The 25937-nt window shown below is 40.3% G+C and overlaps 1 protein-coding gene across 4 annotated transcripts in view; it reads left to right on the top strand.

The window, feature by feature from the left end:
* Nucleotides 1-25937, top strand: part of PC (pyruvate carboxylase) — a 989411-nt gene that overhangs the window by 746674 nt on the left and 216800 nt on the right. For all 4 annotated transcript variants that reach the window (XM_073605170.1, XM_073605168.1, XM_073605171.1 and 1 more), the window contains one exon: nucleotides 14042-14224. In XM_073605170.1, coding sequence (XP_073461271.1) covers nucleotides 14042-14224 — 183 coding nt within the window. The remainder of the gene's footprint in view (nucleotides 1-14041; nucleotides 14225-25937) is intronic.

The raw sequence follows: 25937 nt of genomic DNA, 5'->3' as shown, positions 1-25937 counted from the left end.
TTTCCTTTATCCCCTTTTTTAAAAAAAAAAATTCGCAGAATACAAAAGAAAGGAAACTGTTCCTTGAAAGTAGGAGTGCACCCCCTTAAACGAAGACTAAGCATACAATGGGATAAAGAATTTGGTAGCACCCACAATCCAAACACCTCTCACATGGGTAATAGGATAGTCTAAGATATTAATGTTAAAGAGACATGGATGGATAAACAGAATGATGGGGGTGGGGGGTGGTACAACATTCTAGAAGAAAAAAGAGAGGGAGGTAACTGACAGGTCACCAAAAGTGACATCAGTCATGACCTTCTCCATTTTAATGAAGACAATCTGGTACAAAGAATGCATTAGAAACTTCACCTGTTTTCTCAGAAGTGTAAGGTTAGTTCGTTTTTGTAGTTGTTCGTGATTCCTAAAGATACAATTTTGTGGCAGCTAAAATGTTGTTCCCGTTGTAGGCAATCATGCATCACCAAATTGTATTGTTTTTTAAGAAGAATGTGGACTGACAAAGTGTTTCCAATGCTCCGAATGCTGTCAGTAGGCACAGGTAGCATACCATCAGAGAAAAATGGATTTAGGAAGAGCCAACACTTAAGGTCAGTGCTAAATCCCCTTTTTTGAGCTGACATAGTGAGGTAGTCACTATGTTGCCTTCAAAAAAGGGACCCTACAAGGCCCCTTACTGTTGGTTATCCTGAATTACAGTATTTAATGCTGTTTTTGCAATAAACTAGTAAACAGGACATTTCTGGAGTGCTGATTATGTTTAGACTTCTGATCAGGTTTTGCACCGCTCCATCTGTTGCAATCTTTAAAGGCACCCACTACCTATATTGGTCAAGCGCTGTAAGAGATACAGGTCTAACATGAACTGTACCACATTTGAAAACATTACTTTCAGATATGGCCTTGCTATGAAAATATATTTTTTACTCTGAAGAAATAGATATATATTTATTTTATTTATTTTTTTTTTTGTTACGGCAATGTTAGGCCTGAAGTTAATTAAATCTCATCTGGAAAATGTGAATTCATCACTTTGTATGCTAGATTTGCAATGCAATTTGCAGATAGTGCAGCTATGAGTTTAGATCTTTAAATTGTTAAGACACCATATTAATTTGTTTGACACTGTGTTCATGTGCTTGAAGCAGTGAACTGTCTTCTTTACCATCCTGTGAATGTAGGTCACAGCATTTGTCTGTTCTGTCAAGTGGAGATTAAAAAAGGAAGCATTGTGTTTATAAAGTCTAATTCGCAGTTGATAAACATTAGGATTTTATAACTTTAGACAAAGTTATAGGTTTACTAAATGATTTTTTCCTTTTAAAATCCATTACTTCTTCTAGTCTACATTCATAAATATTATTTTTGTTAATCTGTATTCAACTCTGAGGTTGTTAAATATTTCTCTAATGTTTCACCAGAAAGGGAGATGCATCTAGTCTTTGATGTGCAGGTATTTACAGTATCCAATGCTTACAAAACATGTAACAGTCAATTGGTCACTTATGTTATTTTTTAAAATGATCTTAAACGTGAAAACAGTCGTTAAACAAATAAATAATGATATTTGAAGCGCTTCACAATGTGCATGAAAATGAATATATAAGAATAAATATAAATAGTCAAATAAATCCAGCGGTGAGTAAAAATTCCTAAAAAATCCAGCAATCAAAATAGTGTAAAATTATAAAAAATTAGTGACACCAAATGTGTAAAAAAATTCACATAAAAAATCCACATAAAAATAAATATATAGGGATGTATTCAGAAGGTTCAATTATACAGGTGTAGAATCCTGATTGGTATAGAGCTTTTGATCACTAGCAAAGCTGTTTAAAAACACTTGCTTAATTAAGGTGCTCATTGACCTTCATAGTAACAATGTGCTTTTTGCTTCTATTCACAACCAATGTGAGAATCATAAACAGGCATATAAGAGAAAAAACCAATCATTGTGCAATAGTTAGGATACCAAGGTACACAGGCAAACTTCAATCCACTCACGTGTGCTTTATAATGATAAGGCATATGCAGGTTTTACTATAGCAGTCAGCCGCCTTAGACAGGAGCAGATTCAGTGCAGTACACTGTGTGATACTGCTGATCTGCACAGAGCGTCCTTGGCTCCTCCCACGCGTTACATCACAGTCACGTGACTTTTTCAAGGATAATACAAGCTCTGACGGACTCAGCTTTATACCACAACAGCAGAGTGGTTGCCATGGCTACAGCATGAGTTTATCATCATCCTGCTTCCTGCATAAACTTCAATCCTGTTAAAACCTACTTTTATTAGACATGTAATTCATATGAATATCGTTGGTTTATCAAAACCACGATTCCATGTGTAAAAAACGCAGTGTGTAAAAAGTAAAAAATATATATATTGATATCTCTAATCACGTTTACTTCTTCAACTCCCTCCAGTGGTCACAATTGGTATAACATCTCACAGAGGGAATATATGGCAAAGCGTTGTCTCTAATGGTTTTGATAATTGACCAGTGGGATATCCACATGCTCTGCTCATAAATGTATGGAAAACGGAGTAAACAAGATGACATGATATATATATATATAAAATATACATATATAAAATTAAAATAAGATATGATATAAGAAATAGGGAAATAATATTAAAATGTAAAATTAAAATCTAAAAATTCCATGATAGAATATTGCAAAAATGGATGATGACCATTATTTATATGCTAGAACTGAACCAAATATTGCCACTCAGAGTCGTTAAACAAAACTAAATAAAATATTGGTTAGGCTTAATTGGATTTCACTTTTCCACCAGAGCTAGTCATTTATTTTTGACAAAAGTAGTTGTTTATTTGAACCAATTTCATGCAGTAGATTTTCAAAAATAGGATTTTTCTATTAAAATGGTCATTATGTCAATCATTTTGCTACTCTATTTGGTCAGTGTTGGTCTCCTGAAAAAAGTTAAAATACAATTTAATGCTCCTGTATGACATTCTAAACAAATACCACATCTTTTTTATGTAAGCTGTAATGAGCAGGACATTCTGATTCCTCTTGTATTAAATTATAACTATTCTGTCTCCCTCCAAACTGTTCGCACTATATACTGTAAATCCTGTATTATATTAATCCACTTACTATGTGATACACAAGCCTCATAAAGTAAACAAAAAAACATCCTTTCCTGATCGTACAGTACAAAACAGGTGATTGGACAGTGGCAAAAAAAAGCTTCTGAGATCTTCCCCATGTAACTCCTCCCACTACCAGCTAGCCTCATTTTTTGCTACTGTCTTTAGGTGATGAAACTCTTCTCTCTATTGAGAGAAGCTTACCTTCTTTTATGGAGGTTGTATCTTTTTTTTATGCATTTATTATTGGTATTTATATAGCACCAACACGTTTTGCAGTGCTTTACATATATACTATACATTCACATCAGTCCCTGCCCTCAAGGAGCCTACAGTCTAAGGTCCCTATCTCACTTTCACACATACACATACTATTGCCAATTTAGGAAGGAGCTACTTAACCTATCAGCATGTCTTTTGGGGTGTTTTTCAATGGTGATTCTTCTGTCAAGGCAACGCATAGAAACTGCAGCTTTTCTGCAGTTTGTGGATTGGTTGACTCCTCAACAGAGCCTTGAGGGACCCTATTCAGACCCCGCTACATGGAAGACTCAGGGCCCACCTGTAATGTTGCTGCAACAGTGAATCATGCTCTGGGCTGCTTCTGTTGAATGTAGTACATGTTGGCATTTTTGAACCGGTTTCATTCTGATGTAAGGTGCTCTATTTTGTCTGTGCAGCTGGAGGTGAGTAACGCACCTAAATTGGTTTCTTTACCTTCTGGGCCTTTCCTTGCCTCTTTGGACACTTACCAGTGGACATCTCCTGATCACATTGGACACAGTAACAGAGATTACTCCTTGGGTTTGGGACCTACAGGTGCTTGCACCGAGACACACCCACCGCCTCACTGTTGTAGAGAATCGTGACTACCCCTTTGGGAACAAACATATACATATCAAAAATGGCGGATCACAAGTGCAGGGTCAAGGGGTCCAATAGGCTCAGTGGACCAGACTCCACCTTTAGCTCCCTAAGGGGACCTAGTACAGGGATTATTGGCCCGGACACCCTATACTCTGATGGATTTCCTTCATTATGACTCCCTGCCTTCCTCGGGTCATTCCACCTGCCCTATTCCTACTCTCTAGGGAAGAATTTTTTGCCACAGCATTGGAGTTCACAGGCAGAATTTCTGACCTTATTAAGACACTTTTACTAAAAGGCCTTCTATTCCTGATGTCAGGAAGGGTTCCTCTCAGTCTTCCAATGCCAAATCTAATACAGGAATGTTTTTATGTTAATAGACATGACCCTCCAAACCAGCAAAGTCTGGTGCCAAAGCCCTCTTCTCAATAATGGGGTGCCCCCACTTTTAGAAGTAGGGGGGATGCCTGACCAACTTTAAAGTTTATGGTCTCAACACATGTTTAACTTGTAGGTTCAGAATGACATTTCATGGTGCCTCAAGTTGGCAGTTTCAAACTCTACCTCCCGCTCGCTTGCTGTTAAACATGCCCCATACTCGATCTCAACAGACAGGCCTCACAACTACTGTGAAACAGCTTTCACAGGTGGGTTGTCATCCCATTTCCTGTCACAGCGGAACATTTTCTGGGTTTCTACTTCCCAACCGGCGCACGCCGATGTACGTCGGCAGAATGGCGCGGCTGGGCAAATGGGCGTACCTGTAAGTCCCATTTGAATTCCCGCCGTGCCATTGCGTGCACACCGCTGGCAGCGCGCGTGCCGGCCGGGAGCTCCGTGAGTCGGGTCACGGGTCCCGCGGACTCGATCGCAGCGGGGATACCCCCGATTGCCTCACGGAGAGGACGAATGGAGAGTTGCTGATGTAAACAAGCATCTCCCCATTCTGCCTAGTGACAGTGTCACTAATCTCTGCTCCCTGTCATCGGGAGCAGAGATCAGTGATGTGTCACAGCTAGCCCATCCCCCCTACAGTTAGAACTCATCCCTAGTACTGACTTAACCCCTTCCCCTAGTGGTTAACCCCTTCACTGCCAGTGTCATTTACACAGAAATCAGTGCATTTTTATAGCACTGATTGCTGTATAAATGACAATGGTCCCAAAAATGTGTCAAAAATGTCCGATGTGTCCGCCACAGTGTCGCAGTCACAATAAAAATCACTGCCATTACTAGTAAAAAAAAAAAAAAAATATTAATAAAAATGCCATAAAACTATCCCCTATTTTGTAAACGCTTTTAAGCAAACCAATCATCAATCGCTTATTGCGATTTTTTTTTTTTTTACCAAAAATATGTAGAAGAATACGTATCGGCCTAAACTGAGGGAGAAAAAAATTTTTTAATAATTTTTTGGGGATATTTATTATAGCAAAAAGTAAAAAATATTGCTTTTTTTTCAAAATTGTCGCTATTTTTTTGTTTATAGCGCAAAAAATAAAAACCGCAGCGGTGATCAAATACCACCAAATGAAAGCTGTGTTTGTGGAAAAAAAAGCTCTATTTGTGGTTAAAAAAGGACGTCAATTTTGTTTGGGAGCCACGTCGCACGACCGCGCAATTGTCAGTTAAAGCGACGCAGTGCCGAGTCGCAAAAAGTGCTCTGGTCAGGAAGGGGGTAAATTCTTCTGGGGCTTAAGTGGTTAAAAGTCTTTACAGTCTTAAAGCCCAGTGGGAATGTTTGTCCCAATTTGGACCTATAAGTTCTCAAATTATGCCTACAGATACAAAAGTTTTGCATGGAGAATGACAGGTCAGTCGTTGCATCCCTCTGTCGGGGAAATTTTTGGCCATCCAGGATGCCTCTGCACCATCCCATTTTTCCACAACACCAACACAACCTGCAGTTTGCAGTGGGTGACCAGCACCCCTCGAGTTCTCAGTAAGATACTTGCCCTAGTTTTGGCTCTGCTCCGCCCAGGCTTCCCTGTCTCTAATGGGCAACTTCCTCCACATCTTACAAACTCTACAGAGCTTCAGGTGAATCCTTCTCTGAGGAAGTTATAACTGGACCCATCTCACATGTTGGTGTATCTGGGCCTGTCTCTAGGGACAGTCCTGTCCAAGACTTTTCTGCCCCAAGACAAACTTCTGTCCCTTCAATCTCATTCCTGGAGCTTCCAGGCTCTGCAGAATCCCTTAGTTTGTGCCTGAATAAAGATTCTGAGTCTCACGGTTGCCTCTGAGGCGGTACAGTTTGGCCAATTTTACTCCAAACCCTTGCCACTCAATATTGGTAGCAGTGTGGGATGAACAGACTCTAATGATGGATTGCCCATCTGATCTCCAGGGTTAAACTCCCTAGCATGGTGCATTTACATTCCAGCACCAGAATTAGGGAGATGTTTCCCCCCCAGTCATGGAGTAGTCTCACAACTGATGCCAGCCTGTCAGGCTGAGGTGCAGTCCTGGAACCCTCTCAGTGCAAGAGCAGGTTATTATTACAGGAATCTGACATTCCAATCAACATTTTAAAACTGTGTTTTGTTAGTTTCTTCAATGCTGAACTCCTTTGCTACAAGAACACCCAATGAATATACAGTTGAACATTAGTCATCAAGGGGGCACCAGGATCCATGCCATTTAAAGAGAAGCAGACTTCACCCTCTCTTGAGCAGAACTTCACATTTCAGCCCTGTCAACCATTCAGATTCTGGGTGTGGGCATTTAGTAAATGGGCTTTCTCAGTTGTCAGCGCCTCGATCTGTAGGAATGTGCCCTTCTTTTGAGGTCTTTGCCACCGGTGAAATAAAGGGATGTGGATCTCCTGGTGTCAAGTCAACAGCAAAGTGAACAGGTTTGTCGTCAGGTCCAGGGACCCTTTGGCATTTGCAGTGGACATTCTGGACACAAAATTGGCCCAGGAGGACCTCTTATTCAGACTCCTGGAAAATGCTCCATGGCCACTTCTTGATCACCTGGACCTGCAGTCCCAAGAGTCATTGTTCCACTCTGCTTCTCATTCACTGACTTTAATGGAATGGCTGTTGAAACCACAGTTATGAATAACAGGGGCATCTCTTTCTGTCATCCCTACCTTTTTAAAGGCTAGGAAGTCAACTTCTGGCAAAATCTACCATCACACCTGAAAGTTCTACATTGATATGAGGTGAGAAAATGTCATCCTAAAAAGTACTCCGTGACACGTATTCTGTCATTTTTCCAGTATGGTCTGGACCAACATCTAGCCTTCGGTGCCATCAAGTGACACATCTAGGCCTCATCCTGTAAGGTGCCCTTCTTAGTGTTGCATAAGGACAAGGTTGTTTTGAGGCCTAATGCCTCCTTTCTGCCCAAGGTGATCTCTGCCTTCCATGTTAACCAGAATGTTGTCCTTCCTCCCTAAAGTGGTTGTAACCCCTCACATATACCCAGTGAAGTGAATAGCCTCATAATATACACCAAGATTAAACAAATCTCCTTACATAAGTTTTACTATATCTGCTGTCTTTCCCTTTCTACATTCTTTGGAAAGTGCAGATCGTGTTAGAAATCTTTCTTCCTCTTTCAACAGTGGGTGGGGAGTCTGGGCTTACACTGTGTAAGAGCTGATTGGAAGAAAGGGACCCCCCCACATAAGCAGGGGAATGAAGGAATTTGCAGAGCTGCAGTCTTAATAGACAAGCTCCCTGCTATCTCCCTCTAAGCCCCCCCACGCACAAATTTTCAACTGCTGTTATCTCATGTGTCTGAGAACTTGTCAGAAGTGACAGAGGAACAAAGCTCCAGAGAGAAATGACACTTAGACCTTGGAGAGAGATAAGTAAACACTATAGATATATGTGCTTAGGTCAAATTTCATGAATGGGGTTTACAGCCACTTTGTCCTGCTTAGACAAATTATTGACCAAGTCTCTAGTCCAAAGCCTGTTTTTTACCTCCATTCCCAGTCAGGGCACATTCTACCAGATCTGTTAGTGCTTCATGTGCTTTTCAGCACCAAGCATCTGTTTCCCAGATTGCAAGGCTGCCATCCAGGCCACGGTTTTAACTGGTGGATGTTCAAACCTCTTCTGACAGCTTTGGTTGTAGGGTCTACACTCCAAAGACATGCTGGTAAGTTAAATGGATCCTGTCTAAATTGGCCCCAGTATGAGCATGAATGTGAGTTAGGAACCTTAGATTGTAAGCTCCTGGAGGGCAGGGGCTGATGTGAATGTACAATGTATATGTAAAGCGCTGTGTAAATTGATGGCGCTATACAGTATAAGTACCTGAAATAAAAAATCAAATAATGTGCAACATGTTACTCTCTGAATTTTCAAGCTTTTTTGAACGGTTTAGTTCTGTGGGCCTGTAGGCTTTGGTGCTTAAAAACCCCTTCCTGCCGAGCGTATGCAGATGTGCGTACTCAGCTTTTGGGGGTTATACCGGGATAATGCTCACAGCTGCAGGCATCATCACGGTACTGGTTTTTAGAGCCGGCGATCGGCTGTCCAGGTATAACAACCGATGCGGCTAAAAGCCGATTGGCTGTTATACCTGAGGAGCGGGAGGGGATGTCCCCCCTCCCGCCGCTCTTACTGGGCCTCCCGTTCCAGCGGGCGGCCCGATGACCAATCCGCCGCCTTCGGCGGCTAGGGACAGACTGGAATGAAGCCGTGAGCGGCTTCGTTCCAGCCTCCTAATAGTAAACATGGAAGAGACGTCATGACGTCACTTCCTGTTTACTCGGCTGCCAATGACGCCGGTTTTCAAAAAATATACAGTATTCAGAATCACCAAAAACGGCGATCTGAATACTTTGAAGTGCAAAGGAGGGCAAGGGGGTCTTTTAGACCCCCGATCCCTCCATAAAGAGTACCTGTCACCACCTATTGCTGTCACAGGGATGTTTACATTCCTTGTGACAGCAATAAAAGTGATCAAATTTTTTTTTTTAAAACACAATTTATTAATATAAAAATAAATAAAATAAATAATAAAAAAAAAAAAGCGCCCCCCGTCCCCGCGAGCTCGCTCAGCAAAGAAAACGCGCCCACATATGTAAACGGTGTTCAAATCGCACATGTGAGGTATCGCCGTGATCGTGAGAGCAATAATTCTAGCACTAGACCTCCTCTGTAATTCTAACCTGGTAACGTAAAAAAAAAATTTAAAGCATCGCCTATGGAGATTTTTAGGTACCATAGTTTGTCGTCATTCCACGAGTGCTTGCAATTAGCGTGACATGTTTGGTATTTATTTACTCAGCTTAACATCATCTTTCACATTATACAAAAAAATTGGGATAACTTTACTGTTTGTTTTTTTTTTTAATTTATGAAAGTGTCCCTTTTCCCAAAAAGTTGCGTTTAAAACACCACTGCACAAATATCATGTGATATAAAATATTGCAACAATCACCATTTTATTCTCTTTTCTGCTAAAAAAATATATATAATGTTTGGGGGCTCTAAGTAATTTTCTAGCAAAAAATACGGATTTTAACTTGTAAACACCAAATTACAAAAATAGGCTTAGTCATGAAAGGGTTAATGTTGGCTGTCCCTCATTTGAACTGCTATTTAATGCCCCAGTTGTAAGGATTTAAAATAGCCTGTGTCCTGAACTGTATTGAAATAGAATTTTTGACTTGTCAGTAAAATGTTTTTCCAGGATTACAGTACAGTGAACATGAGCCTCCCCTTTGTTCTCATGAACTTCCTAAGATTGAAAAGTGAGGGATGCCCCAGCCGGTGTCTAGTCACCTGAAGGTAGCTGCATATGACCCAACTGTAGGCGTTTAAAGAAGCCTGTGCCCTGCATTGTACTCCAAAGAAAGTTCAGCAAAGACCCATGAGTTTGCCTCGTAGGCGTATTCAGCATTTCAATCTTGCTTCAAAATAAACAACATTTCAGCCTTTCTTGACTGGCCTGCACAGAGTCCTGACCTCAAGCCGATAGAACACCTTTGTGATGAATTAGCATCATTGTTAGAGGGACAGTATTGTTATATAGACTAGCAGATTTAGATACACTAATGGATTGAAGTCAAACTCCAGCTACCACTTTATAAGCAGTTACAGCAAACTGTTTTTTTCCTTTTGGGATAAAGGTTTTACATAAATAAAAGCTGATCATTGTAAGTACCCCTGTCAGTGTTAGATGGTTTGTCTCATCCCTGAAACTGTTACTTGTGTTGAAAAATAACACTCAGTGGCTGGATCGCCAGGTGAAAAAAAAAAAGGAAAGAAAGCCTAAAAAAGAAATGCAACAACCACATCTAAGAATTGGTAAAATGCAATATAATGAGTGTTTGCTTAGGGGCTTATTACCGCTTTAAGAGGAACATCATTGTGTATTTTAAGGACTACGCATGGAAAGTTTATTTTTTTTTTTTTTTTGTCTGGAGTTTCACTTTATGTTGCACCTTACAATGCCCACATTTTATTGGGTTGTAATTAAAATTTGTATAATCAGAGTGTGAAAATGAACAGCTATGTAATTAGTTCCTCTCTGTTCTCCAGTACCTATTCTATTACTAAAGCAGCACAATACCAGCCTTATCTGTGCTGTTCAGTCTTGTCGTATTGTTTCCTTAACCTCTGCCAGCCATGTTTGAAAAGCCTTAGGTTCAGTATTCATAAATCTCATGCTCTTGTTAGAGTATCCGACTTTGACAAACTGCATTTGGAGAGTGCTGCCTTGTGGAAACAGATCTTCTCATTTATTGTCTTGTAAAACATTTCCTCTTAGCTTCTAAGAAATCTGCAGGCATTGAAAGGTATGTCTAACTTTAGCATTCAAATAATGTATCTTAAAGTGCAGTTGCATTCTAACAGAACGTTAGGAGTGACTACATTTAAAGAAAAACAGCACTAGCCACTTTCACCTGCTATGGAGGCTAGTTTTGTGTTTCCTTTTTTTTTTGTTTGTTTTAAAGTGGTTGTAAAGGTAGAAGGTTTCTTAAGCCCCGTACACACTATTAAAAAACTGTAAGAAAAACACTGCTTTCGAAGCAGTCGTACGATAATCAGATCGTTAGTACAGAGCTTTCGAGAGTCGATCATGACAGTTAATCCAATATTATTCTATCGGACATGCACAAATTTTTTTTTGGATAATGCCAGATGGTATGATTTTCGTTTAATCAGTGCAGCTTTAGTTTGAAAATGCAATACAATTGCATTACAACACATGACATCACTTCCAAATTTTTATTCTGTCGTACGAGAATTTTCGTGACTTTAGTAAACTCTTCAGATTCGATCTGAGATTAGCATGCAAAAAAAAAAAAAAAAAGGCCAATCATTCATCCGATAATCTCATCGTGTGTACCGGGCATTACCCTAATGCATTCTCTGCTTTAACCACTTCCGGACCAGCCGCCGCAGTTATACTGCGGCAGGTTGGCTCGGCTGGGCAAATAAACGTTACCTTACGTCGCTTCACCTTTTGGCTACTAGGGGCACGCACCTCCGATACCGCTGGGCACCCTCGATCGCTCGTGACAGAGCGATAACCGAGATCTGTGTGTGTAAACACACAGATCCCGGTTCACTCAGGGGAGAGGAGACAGATCATGTGGTCATACTAAGTATGAACACCGATCTCTCTCTTCCCCTAGTCAGACCCATCCCCCCCACAATTAGAACACACCTAGGGAACACAGTTAACCCTTGGTCGCCCCCTAGTGTTAACCCCTTCCCTGCCAGTGACATTTATACAGTAATCAGTGCATTTTTATAGCACTGATCGCTGTATAATTGTCAATGGTCCCAAAAATGTGTCAAAAGTGTCCAATTTGTCCACCACAATATCGCAGTCCCGATAAAAAAAATCGAAGATCGTCGCCATTACTAGTAAAAAAAATAATAATAATAAAAATGCCATAAATCTATCTCCTATTTTGTAGACACTATAACTTTTGCGCAAACCAATCAATATACGCTTATTGCGATTTTTTTTTTTACCAAAAATATGTAGAAGAATACATATCGGCCTAAACTGAGGAAAAAATTAGTTAGCAAAAAGTAAAAGATATTGTGTTTTTTTTTTTCAAAATTGTCGCTCTTCTTTTGTTTATAGCGCAAAAAATAAAAAACCACAGAGGTGATCAAATACCACCAAAAGAAAGCTCTATTTGTGGGAAAAAAGGACGTCATCTTTGTATGGGTACAGCACTGCACGACCGCGCAATTGTCAGTTAAAGCGACACAGTGCTGTATCGCAAAAAATGGCCTGGTCATTGAGCAGTCAAATCTTCCGAGGGCTGAAGTGGTTAAGGTAAAAAACATTTTGTGTACAGCCCACCCTTATACTTACCTGAGCCAGATTTCAATCCAGCATTGTGCCTGAGAGCAGTGGCTCTCTTCACTATTCTCCTCACTGGACATGGAAGCAGCAGCAGGAACCTTTGACTCCTGCTTCTGTCAATCTCAAGAAAGCAGCGCTAATGAAAATTAGGTTTATATGATGAAAAATGATAAATCAAAACGTGTGAGAAATTAAGTGAGATACGAGAAAAAATATATATCACCCTACAACCAAGTGATCAAATACATACACAAAGAATATTTATATATAGCACTAAATTAGAAAGGTCATATAAATAGTGAACAAGAGCGAGAAAATAACAAAGAATTTCCTTAATACTCCTCCTTTCATGTAGAATCTATTTCACAAAGTGTGAATAAAGATAAATTTTCATCAATTAATGCGATATAGTCCACCAATAGTAGAGGAGATCATGGTTCCCAGCTCGTAGGAACTCACAATCTCTCTCTCCTCACAGAACTGGGATGTGTGTGTTTACACACACACGTCCCTGTTCTGCCTCTCGTGCCCGCGATGGCTCGTGGTCAGTGGTCATTGCAACCACCGGTCATGAGCAAAGGCAACTAAGCTGTGCTGCGCGCGCCTGCTATCCTACTTAAAGGGACCAACATATAGCTACAACGGTTCACGAGATCGTGCCGACCTGCGGCAGTATAATGACGGCGGGTGGTCGGCAAGTGGTTAAAGCGACACAGTGCCAAATTGTAAAAAGTGCTCTGGTCAGGAAGGGGGCAAAATCTTCCGGGGCTGAAGTGGGTAAGTTCTGTGATCGTGCATTGGAGATCATTTTACAATTTTAAAATATTTAATAAGTATGCAGGTACATGGCGAAAACAAAATTGATTTACTAATAACAGGTCTGGGCTAAGTAGGTTTTATGGCCCTACCGGAAAAATCTTGCATTCCTGAGTCATGTTCTGTGAGGTGGTCACAAGCTGTAGGGTAAGCTGACTCTTGTGTCTCCTATTCTACAAAATGTCATGGCTTACTTATGAATATCAAAACAACATGGTTGTCCTGTGTCTTCTCACACCAGTTTTTGGCATGTCCCGTTCGCATTATTATCACTCTACCGCAGTGGTTTCTAACTTAAAGTGGTTGTAAAGCCTCAAGGTTTTTCACCTTAATGCATTCGATGTGCACAAGTGCAGTGTCTCCAGCCGTTCTCTCTCCTCATTGGACAGATTGATAGCAGTGGGAGCCATTGGCTCCCGCTGCTGTCAATCAAATCCTGTGACACGGGAGCGGGGGGATGGAGCTGAGTCCCGCTGTCTGCGTCAATGAAAGCAGCAGTGGGACTCGGGAGCGAGCCCGCACGGGTGGGGGCAACCGATGAAGAGGAGGGGCCTGGAATGCTGGCGGGGGACCCCAGAAGAAGAGGATCAAGGCTGCTCTGTGCAAAACGATTGCACAGAGCAGGTAAGTATAGGCAGGTTTGTTATTTTTTATTTAAAAAAAAAAAGAAGGTTTTCCAACACTGTAAGAGGACATGTTTTTATCTACAAGTTGAGTGTCTTGTGTGTATTGGGTGGGGAGGTCAATGACACCACCCAGGATCCCCAGCCTGTTTACAAACAGAAGCCAAGGAGGATTTGTCACTTAGTGGTAGTAGTGTTCCCACCACTACCATAAATCTGGCCCTACCAGAGTATGCACATCGTTTTCCAATAATGGTTGCTTCTATACATCTGCTGTGTTTCTGAATGTGATTTTATTTAATTGTTTTTCAGGTATTCCGTAGTGGTGAGGGAATGGGAATCCGATTGGACAGTGCCTCAGCCTTCCAAGGAGCTGTCATCTCCCCCCATTATGACTCTCTCCTTGTCAAAGTCATTGCCCATGCAAAAGATCAACAAGTGGCAGCAACTAAGATGAGCAGAGCTTTGGCAGAATTCAGAATTCGTGGAGTGAAGGTAAGATAGCACTGGAACCTTGCCTTAAATCCTAAAACCTTTGACACAAATAGAATTATTTTTCATTGTATTCTGTTAAGTTAAGCTATGTTTTATACTACCAGATTTGCCGGCGTATAAGACAACCCCCCTAATTTTCCAGTTTTTTTTTTTCCAGTTTTTGCCTATACTCACCATAGAAGACGACCCCCCTTCCGAGGCTTCATATTTCCTCCTTCTTGCTGAAGCTGGAGCCATACCGCTCTGAGCCAATCACAGCAAGAGATGTATTTTATTAATGAATACAAAGCCTGCTCGGATTGGCAGAGAGGCTGTAACATCAGCCCGCGCCTCTCTGACTCTCAAAGCCAATACGAGTAGGCTACTGTATTTAGCCTGCTCGGATTGGCAGAGGTTGTTACTCCAATCCGAGCAGGCTCTGTATTCATTAATAGAATACATCGGTGGCTCAGCAGTGTATATTGTATGTAGTCAAAGTTACATACAGTATTACCGCACATTCACCATCTGGCAGGCTGACATCCAGCGGGGGGTATTTTGTACCCGGCGTATAGGACGACCCTCGCTTTTTGGCAAATTTTTTTGTGTGTAAAAGGTCGTCTTATATGAAAATACGGTAGGTGTTTCTTTACTTTGCATGCAAAATTTGCCCTTCCTTATTAAGTAAAGTGAAGGATTTCTTATTGTGTGTTATTACATTTTTATTGTGTGTAACATGCATTAGGTAATAACAAAAAAAAAATCACTGTGCAGAAAAGTAATATAGAGCTGGTTTAACCACAAAGCAAGCGCACCTGTTAATGGTATGGCTTTTTTCTGTGTGAAGTGCAGTTCCGTTATTCTTTTTTTTTTTTTTTTTTTTATAAAGGATTCAGTGAATTTTGAGATCAAATAAGTGAATATTTGGAAAGTTTAAGTACCTAAAAAGTTATTGTAGAAATATATAGATATGAATTTAATAAGTTAATATTAGTACAGTAAAGCGATGTTGATGGTTTATTTCTGAAAATATGAAAGCTGAACTCCTGGGCACAAAAACGTTCAATTAAATATAAATCTTTGGTAGCCACAAAGGTTTTAAATCCACTTTGTGTTCGCCAAATACCTTTGCAGACACAGTTTTTGCCTTGTAAAAATAGCAGTGACATCATCACTGTGCTGCATGTAGCCTGTGTAGAGAGCAGAACTGCTGTGGAACCAACCTAGCAGGGTCCAACCACTGTAGAGTAGCAAAACAAAATATATTTCCCAGTACTCTTACCGACCAGCCAGCAAAAAAAAGAAAAAAGTCAAATTTTACTTTGTCATAATTTGCATTAAAAAACAGTCTTTCTAGCTCTAATCTATGAAAGTCTTCATGTTGGAGCATATAAAGCAGTGGATACTAGAAAGCCAATGGCTGAGAGCGCTGTGGCTAAACGACGTGCACTGAAACCCTTGCTTCATAATCTACAGCAAAGCCAGATCCCTTATCAATGGGGATTCCCATTTTCTATCCGCTTTACCTATCAAGGTGTCAAACATTCCTGTAGATCCTTAGATGAACTAAAAAACACTCTACAAGAACTACATCTTATCGAAAGATCTTCAACTAGCCCTCGTCGACACACAGCTCCCCTCAAGAATCCTCCAAATCTGAAAAAGATAGAGGCCAACAAAATTCCTCTAAGAGAAGTTGATTCAATTCTCCTGATATAGATCCTGTAGACACAATGGATTAAATGACTTTCACTCCTCATCTTGAAGCATATTCAATCTTAACCACTTAAGGACCAGCCACGTTTTGGATTTTAGGTGTTTACATGTTTAAAACAGGTTTTTTTGCTAGAAAATTACTTAGAACCCCCACATATTATATATATATATATATTTTTTTTTTCAAACACCCTATAGAATAAAATGGCGGTCCTTGCAATACTTTTTTTTGCACCGTATTTGCGCAGCGGTCTTATAAGCGCACTTTTTTTTGGAAAAAATTCACTTTTTTGAATAAAAAAATAAGACAACAGTAAAGTTAGCCCAATTTTTTTTTTATATTGTGAAATATAATGTTACGCCAAGTAAATTGATACCAAACATGTCACGCTTCAAAATTGCGCCCGCTCGTGGAATGGCGTCAAACTTTTACCCTCAAAAATCTCCATAGGCGACCTTTAAAAAATTCTACAGGTTGCATGTTATGAGTTACAGAGGAGGTCTAGAGCTAGAATTATTGCTCTCACTCTACCGGTAACGGCGATACCTCACATGTGTGGTTTGACCACCGTTTTCATATGTGGGCGCTACTCGCGTATGCGTTCGCTTCTGCGCGCGAGCTCGTCAGGAATGGGGGTTTTTCAAATTTTTTTTTTTATTATTTATTTTATATTATTTTATTTATTTTTACACTGTTTTTTTTTTTTTTTTTTTTTTTAATTGTGTCACTTTTATTCCTATTACAAGGAATGTAAACATCCCTTGTAATAGAAAAAAGCATGACAGGACCTCTTAAATATGAGATCTGGGGTCAAAAAAAGTCAGATCTCATATTTACACTAAAATGCAATAATAAAAAAAAAAAGTCATTTAAAAAAATGACATTGAAAAAAATATGCCTTTAAGAGGCGTGGGCGGAAGCGACGTTTTGACGTCGCTTCCGCCCAGCAGTGTCATGGAGACGAGTGGGTGCCATCTTAGCCTCACTCGTCTCCAGGCACAGTACGGAGTAGGACGCGCACGCCTCCGCCGCTACCGACGGCTCCGGTAAGCGGTGGAGGGCACCGGATCGCGGCGGGGGGGCTCTCTCCCGACCACCGATAAAAGTGATCTTGCGGTGAATCTGCCGCAGGGACCACTTTTATCAGAAAGCCGGCCGCAGCTAGCTGCTGCCATAACAACGGTATCCACCGGAAAAGTTTGGACGTACATTGGCGTGCGGCGGTCCGGAAGTGGTTAAGGCTTTGCCTTTCTTTGGTCACTAAGTAATTTACCACCTTCAGTATAATCTGTCTAAACTTACTTAACCACTTAACAACCGGCCCATAGCCGAATGACGGCTGCAGGGTGGTTGCTTAACCCTGGGAGGACGTACTATGACGTCCTCCCGGAATTCCCCTCTCGCGCGCCCCCTGGGGCGCGCATTCGAGCACATCCGTGACCGCCGGGTCCTCTGCATCACGGATCCCGGTAAATGGCCGCTGATCGCGGCCGTTTACCATGTGATCGCGCCGTCAAATGACGGCGCGATCACATGTAAACAGACCGGCGTCATCTGATGACGCCGGTTCCTCTCCTCCCCTCCTGTGTACCGATCGGTACACTGTGGAGGAGAGGGAGATGGATGGATGGCTGCAGCGCTGTGGGCTGGATGTGTAGTGCCCACAGCGCTGCACAGAGACATCCATCCATCCATGCTCAGCCATCCCTTCTGCTGTGCAATACTCTGCAAAGCCCACATTACTCTGCAATACCCCCATAATACTCTGCAAAGCCCACATTACTCTGCAATACCCCCATAATACTCTGCAAAGCACACATTACTCTGCAATACCCCCATAATACTCTGCAATACCCCCATAATACTCTGCAAAGCCCACATTACTCTGCAATACCCCCATAATACTCTGCAAAGCCCACATTACTCTGCAATACCCCCACAATACTCTGCAATACCCCCACAATACTCTGCAAAGCCCACATTACTCTGCAATACCCCCACAATACTCTACAATACCCCACATTACTCTGCAATACCCCTACAATACTCTGCAATACCCCCACAATACTCTGCAAAGCCCTGCCATACCCCGCCATACTCCGCCATACCCCGCCATACTCCGCAATACCCCGCCATACCCCGCCATACTCCGCAATACCCCGCCATACTCCGCAATACCCCGCCATACTCCGCAATACCCCGCCATACCCAGCCATACCCTGCCATGCTGAGCCATGCTCGGCTGTACTCGGCCTCTGTATGTGGCCAGGCTGTGGAAGTCTCACACATGTGGTATCGCCGTACTCAGGAGGAGCAGGAGAATCTATTTTGGGGTGTCATTTTTGCTATGTACATGTTAAGTGTTAGAAATATTGTATAAATGGACAACTTTGTGTTAAAAAAAAAAAATGCGTTTTAACCACTTCCCGCCCGCCGGCCGTCATACAACGTCCTTGACTTTGTGCGGGGATATCTGAATGATGCCTGCAGCTACAGGCATCATTCAGATATCAGCTTTTTCAGCCGGCGATTCCCTACACCATAAGAAGGATCATAGCAGCTGTTCCACTGCTTGATCGTTCTTACGGGAGGCGTGAGGGGATGTCCCCCCCTCCCGCGCTTCTACCGACTCGCAGCTACGATCGAAGCCAGGATCCTTTTTTTTTTTTTTTTTTTTAAATTTCAGGCTTCCCAGCCTAGAGGTGAGATGTGGGGTCTTATTGACCCCATATCTCACTGTAAAGAGGACCTGTCATGCCATATTCCTATTACAAGGATGTTTACATTCCTTGTAATAGGAATAAAAGTGGTCAAAATTTTTTTTTTTGGAAAAAAATATCAAACTAAAATAAATAAAGTAAAATGAACAATAAAAAAAAAAAAAAAAAAATTTTAAAGCGCCCCTGTCCCTGTGTGCTCGCATGCAGAAGCGAATGCATACGTAAGTCCCGCCCACATATGAAAACGGTGTTCAAACCACACATGTGAGGTATCGCTGCGATCGGTAGAGCGAGAGCAATAATTTTGGCCCTAGACCTCCTCTTTAACTCAAAACATGTAACCAGTAAAAATTTTTAAAGCGTCGCCTATGGGGATTTTTGAGTAGCAAAGTTTGGCGCCATTCCACAAGCGCATGCAATTTTGAAGGGTGACATGTTGGGTATCTATTTACTCGGCGTAACTTCATCTTTCACATTATGCAAAAACATTGGGCTAACTTTACTGTTTTGGATTTTGTAAAGCACAAAACAGTTTTTTTTCCAAAAAAAACGCGTTAAAAAAATTGCTGCGCAAATACCATGCGAGATAAAAAGTTGCAACGACCGCCATTGTATTCTCTAGGGTCTTTGCTAAAAAAACATATATAATGTTTTGGGGTTCTATGTAATTTTCTAGCTAATAAATGATGATTTTTACATGTAGGAGAGAAATGTCAGAATTGGCCTGGGTGCTCCAGAACGCCTGAAGGTGCTCCCCTGCATGTTGGGCCTCTGTATGTGGCCACGCTGTGTAAAAGTCTCACACATGTGGTATCGCCGTACTCGGGAGTAATAGCAGAATGTGTTTTGGGGTGTAATTTGTGGTATGCATATGCGGTCTGTGAGAAATACCCTGCTAATATGACAATTTTGTGGAAAAAAAAAAAGTAAAAAAAACACCTTGATTTTGCAAAGAATTGTGGGAAAAAATGACAACTTCAAAAAACTCACCATGCATCTTTCTAAATACCTTGGAATGTCTTCTTTCCAAAAAGGGGTCATTTGGGGGGGTATTTGTACTTTTCTGGCATGTTAGGGTCTCAAGAAATGAGATAGGCCGTCAGTACTTCAGGTGTGATCAATTTTCAGATATTCGCACCATAGCTTTTGGACTCTATAACTTTCAAAAAGACCAAATAATATCCACCGATTTGGGTTATTTTTACCAAAGATATGTAGCGGTATAAATTTTGGCCAAAATATATGAAGAAAAATTACTAATTTGCAAAATATTATAACAGAAATGAAGAAAAATGTATTGTGAAAAAAGGAAGACACATATAAAAAGAGACAAGAAAGGCTGCACACCCCGAAATTGGATTAAAGAAAAATTATTTTCCCCATGGGGCTTTAAAACAGCAATGCACATAATGAAAGGAAGTTCTTAATGGATGTATAAAAAGTTTTATCCAATATCATGGTTTGGAGTACAGTATAGAGAATCATCTGGTACAGTAACACACATCTTATTCCCCAGTGCAGTAACAAACACATATTAATACACATAGTTAGGTTACATAATGTTACATAAATAGCAAGCCCCGACGCGTTTCGACCTGTATATGGTCTCTTCAGGGGGACAGTTGGATCTAAAAAAGAATTACATAAATTAAATTCAAATAGATAAATATATATTATTGTGCATCACTTGGATTAAACCAAGATAATGAGTCTTTACCGCTAAGTGGTGGAATGGGTGTTCTCTAGTCCAGGATATGTGCTGAGGGCCAATGGAAACACCGGAGGGCTCGGGGGGCCACCCTCACTCTCCCAGGAGAGCCAGCCTCAGGGGGCTTACAAGGAGCCACACTTAGCGCGCCCCCCGGGAGGGGGGGGAGGGGAGATGAGGGGGAGGAGCCCACACCTGCAACAGAAACCCAAGAATAGCCATGTATTAGTTAGAGGAAGTTTAATAATTAACTTGGTAATGTACTGAGTGTTTCCAATTTGTCTATGTGGAGACTGGCGTTGGATAGGATTTTAACTATGTAAATATATTGAGATGTTAATTCCATCCCATAAATGTAATCGACAAAATTTAATGATCGTGTGATCCAACAATGCAGTGGTATGGTAGGTCTATTATAATGGATAGGTAAATAAGAAGGATGGAATGGGTGAAAAAGAGGGGGAAAGGTGTGTGTGTAAAAAAAAAAAAAAAAAAAAAAAAAGGAAAAAACAACAACGATGGCCTAAATGGAGAGGAGTGCATTATGTGGTGGAGGATAGTGTGAATGAGGTGGTGCATGATGTGGTAACATGACATAGTGCTTGCTTGGTGCCTACTGTGTGAAACAAAAATGAAAAGTAAACTAAAAAGTCTAAAATTAGGTGAAAAGCCAATAAAAATGTGAAAATGTGTATGTAGGGTGGTGGAAAGTGCTGTGTGGAATAAAGGTGAAATAACAAGAAGTTTACCTTATCAGTTGTATAAATCGTGTAGGCTGGAGGTAATGCTGGACTTGTTGATAAGTTCAATGTGATAAGCTTGGTGGCATTGCTGTTTTAAAGCCCCATGGGGAAAATAATTTTTCTTTGAAGAAAAATGTATTTTTTACAGATTTTTCGGTCTTTTTTCTTTTACGGCACAAAAAATAAAGAACCCAGCGGTGATTAAATACCACCAAAAGAAAGCTCTATTTGTGTGAAAAAAAGGACAAAAATTTCATATAGATATAGTGTTGCATGACTAATTGTCATTCAAAATGTGAGAGCACCAAAAGCTGAAAATTGGTCTGGTTAGGAAGGGGGTTTAAGTGCCCAGTTGTCAAGTGGTTAAATTAATATTGTTCTGTTTTGAACTTCCCCCTTTAAACCCCCACAATCTCAGATAAACATATTTTATGTTTTATCTATTTACCCCCTTTCTCCCTACATCCTTCCCTCTCCCCCCTCCCCCCCCCTTTCCCCCTCTTTCTCCCTCTTTTTCAGTATATAGATCTAGGCCGTTGGGGTCTGGAGAGATTGTCACTGCTCCCCCTATCTTTCTGTCTTAGGATAAACCTCCATTCTGACCTGTTATTGGAGGACCTCCTCGGAGAGATACTAGGCCTCCGAGTTAGCGTTTTTTTACGCACTCAGTGTGCCGCCTTTTTACTTTTCTTATTTGCACAATTTACTTACTATTATTTGACTATATGACTCTTACTCTTCCTCTTTATTCTGTCTCAACTCCCCTCTTGGTTCTTGCCCCCCCCGGGGTAATTGTAGACTCACAATCTATGAATGCAGTTTACTACAATATTTCCTTTAAGATTTACCGATGGCCCCCTTAAATGTCCTTACGTTAAACGTACAAGGTCTAAATATCCCACAAAAGCCAACTAAAGTTTTTAGCTCCTTAGCTTCCTCAAAAGCACATGTTGTATGCCTCCAAGAAACCTATTTCACAGATAAAGCAACCCCTAAATATTTTGGTTCAGCTTTTCCCCAAGCTTATCCCTCTGCGAAAACAAAACAACAAGGTGTGCTAATAGCATTTCATTGTACTACACTCTTTTCCCTTCTGAGAGAGATCAAAGACCCAGAAAGTCGTTATCTTATACTCACAGGATATCTATTTGATTTTCTAATTACAGTGGTATCCTACTATGCTCCTAACAAAACTCCATCCTCATTCCTCTCCCATTTATTACAGGTAATTGATACTAATAAACGGGCACACTTTTAATCTGTGGAGATTCAAATCAATTCCTTTAACCCTTTTTTAGATAAATCGCCAACTCCTATGGCATCTAGTTCTCAATCTCGTAAGTTCCAACAACTTCTTCAACAACGATCTTTATTAGATTCTTGGCATGAAATCAATCCTGCTAGGCGCCAATTTACTTTTTAGTCTCATCCCAATAAATCATTATCCAGTATTGATCACATTTTGATCTCAATAGGCATGATCCCTGAACTCCTTTCTTCATCTATTATTCCTTTTACATGGACTGATCACTGTGTTGTACTTTCAACTTTAACTTCTCTAATACCCAAAACACAAGATTCTACATGGCATATTAATGAACCAATCCTATCTCATCCATCACACTCCTCTGATCTAGAAATAGCCATAAAAGATTACCTAGCCGATAATGAGACCCCTGATATATCCCCACTGACCCTATGGGAAGCTCATATACCTGTTCTCCGTGGGGTTTGTATACGCCAAGCCTCATTTCTTAAAAGAGAAAAAAGACAACTAAAGCAAAAATTAGAAGCAGAATGTAATACATGCCACACAATCGTTCAATCCAATCCTACCCCTGTGACTAAATTAGAGCTTGATAAAGCACGTTTAAACCTTGACCTTTTTTTATCAGAATCTGTAGAAAAAATGTTATGTAAGTCTAAACATATATTTTATCTTAAAGCAAATAAACCAGACACTCTTTTAGCCCGAGCACTTAAAAAACGAAATCGCTCCTTTAAACTGATTCGACTGAAATTATCTCATGATACATTTACTAGTAATCCAGTAAAGATCCTCCACACCTTTCAAAAACATCTTGCCTCCTTATATAAAAGGAAGTATTTTTTGATCAAAATTTAGCAGAATCATTTTTTTTCACAAATCAAACTTCCTACTATTCCTTTTGCCCAACGTGATTGTCCTGAAAGCCCCATTACAGATATTGAGAATAAATTATCAATTAACTCTCTTAAACCAAATAAATGTCCAGGCCCAAATGGCTTCTCTGCCCTATACTATAAGAAATTCTCTCATATTCTTGCTCCAATGTTAACAAACGCATTTAATTCTCTCCTTAACGACCAATCCTTTCGCCCCGAAACAAACAATGGCTATAATTTCAATGATCCCCAAACCTCAGTCAGACAATACATCTTGTTCTAACTATAGACCTATATCATTACTCAACCTTGACATTAAGTTGCTAGCGAAAGTCTTAGCGATCCGCTTAAATAATGTAATAGGTTCTTTAATAAATAAAGATCAGGTCGGCTTTATCCCACAGCGCCAAGCGGCAGATAATGTATGCAGACCTACTTTACTTTTCAAGCAGCTAAATCATGACAAATACTCATCTTTCTCTTATCTTTAGATATCACAAAAGCATTTGATACAGTTTTGTGGCATTACCTACATTTTGTCCTGCAGCTTTGGGGATTTGGTCCTCATTTTCTTAGATGGGTCTCCTCATTATACAAAAATCCCAAAGCTTATGTTAAATATGCTGGATATAAATCAAACCTATTTGAAATCTGTAGGGGTACGCGTCAGGGATGTCCACTTTCCCCACTCTTATTTGCCCTACTTATTGAACCCCTTGCTCAATCAATCCATACTGACCCCTCTATTAAAGGTCTAGATTTAGCTGGTCACCAACATCAACTTTGCCTGTTTGCTGATGATATCTTAATCTTTATGTCATCCCCTCATATTTCTGCTCCTAATCTTATAAGTAAACTTGATCACTTTGCCCATGTATCTGGTCTAATTATTAACTCTCAAAAATCTATAACCTTAAATATATCTTTACCTCCTTTCTCATGGTCCACGTCACGCCTTCTTTACCTAGGGATAACTCTCACACCCAATCTTTCTTACATTTTCACTACCAATTATCCTCTAATTTTGCGTCAAATATCTAATCTTCTGACACAATGGTCCTCTCTACCATTATCTTGGATAGATAAAATTAACGTAATAAAGATGACTATGCTGCCCAAAATTCTTGATCTTTTTCGAGTTTTACCTATCCCTGTTCCAGCATACTTTCTCAGAATACTACAACATAAGGCATTAACTTTCATTTGGAGCTCCTTGAAACCCTGTCTGCCCAAACAGACTTTACCTTCCAAAGCGGGACTAGGGTTTCCTAATTTTACCACCAATTACCATGCAGCGCAATTAGCCCATATCCCTAAATATGACGCAAAACGTGAAATTACACTTTGGGTTGCACTGGAATCAATAGTTTGCGACCCCCTTTCAATAACCTACCTTGTATGGTCTAATTCCTCCAACCGTAAAAAAATAAACAATCCTGTAACTAAACATACACTAGCCATTTGGGATAAATTTAAATTAGTAAATAAACTACAATCTCCCCATATACCTGTTTTATCATTTCGTCAAAATCCACTTTTCTATTCTGCTTGGTCTTCCCCTAAATCTTTTAAAGCATGGACTTCCACTAATTTAACTTAACTCTGTGAACTAGCATCCTCTACTTCATTCAAAACTTTCCCTGACTTATTTGAAAATCACTTCCTAATTTAGAGCTCTTTCGATGTCTTCAGATAAAAAAAAAAAATGTTTATGCACTTTATATAAGGAAGCATTCATTTAGATAAAATACTGTGCTTTGAAAATATATGTAAATGTGACCCACACACTAAGGGACTTATTTCAACTCTTTACACTCATCTTATTACTAAACCCAACTCAGACCCACCATCATATGTGGCTAAGTGGGAGATGGATCTTGGGTTTTCGTTGGAAGCAGCCGATTGGGATAAGATTTGGATCACAACTAAGTCATCCTCACAAAACATAGCTGCCTTAGAGACAAATTACAAACGACTCACACAGTGCTATTTGGTCCCTGTCAGAATAGCAAAATATGCTACAAATTATTCCCTATCTTGTTTTTGTGGCTGTGGTGATCTTGGATCACATCTTCATACTTGGTGGGATTGCCCAGTAGCAAAATATTTCTGGAAAGATGTATTTCTTATGATTTCAACACTTGAAAATCCTATCAATCCTGATCTAACAATAGCACTTTTAAACTTAAAACCGGCCACTTTCTCCCACCGCCAATTCAATCTCCTATTACAGATCACTACAGCCGTAAAACAAACAATTGCCAAAGCTTGGAAATCCCTGTACTTAATAATTGCTGAAACTAAAAATAGAGTCAATCAAACAGAGATCCATGCCAAAACAGAGGCTATAATGCAAGATAAAATATCCAACTTTGAGAATATATGGAATCCCTGGGTGACTCACTTTTTGCCTTCCAATTTGATGCTTCCCTACTAAGACCTTGATAATCTCGATTTATACTTCCATTCTCTGCATTCATGGTGTGTGTTTATTACCATGTACTACCCCGGGGACCCCTACTACCTCATATTTCTTTCTTCCCTATCTATTTTTTTCTCCTACCTAGGATTACTTTTTCTTTTATCTTGTTTCTCTCTTCCACTTTCCCACCTGTTCTCTCTCTTCTCTTTCAATTTACTCTTTATATAGTTCTGGTAGCAGAACTTTTATTTCCTTGGTTATCATTATACCAATTGTACA

The sequence above is a fragment of the Aquarana catesbeiana genome, linkage group LG11 (genome assembly GCF_042186555.1).
Source record: "Aquarana catesbeiana isolate 2022-GZ linkage group LG11, ASM4218655v1, whole genome shotgun sequence".
NCBI classification, from domain to species: Eukaryota; Metazoa; Chordata; class Amphibia; order Anura; family Ranidae; genus Aquarana; species Aquarana catesbeiana.
Note: the sequence above shows the minus strand (reverse complement) of the source record. Positions and strands in the feature narration are given on the sequence as shown.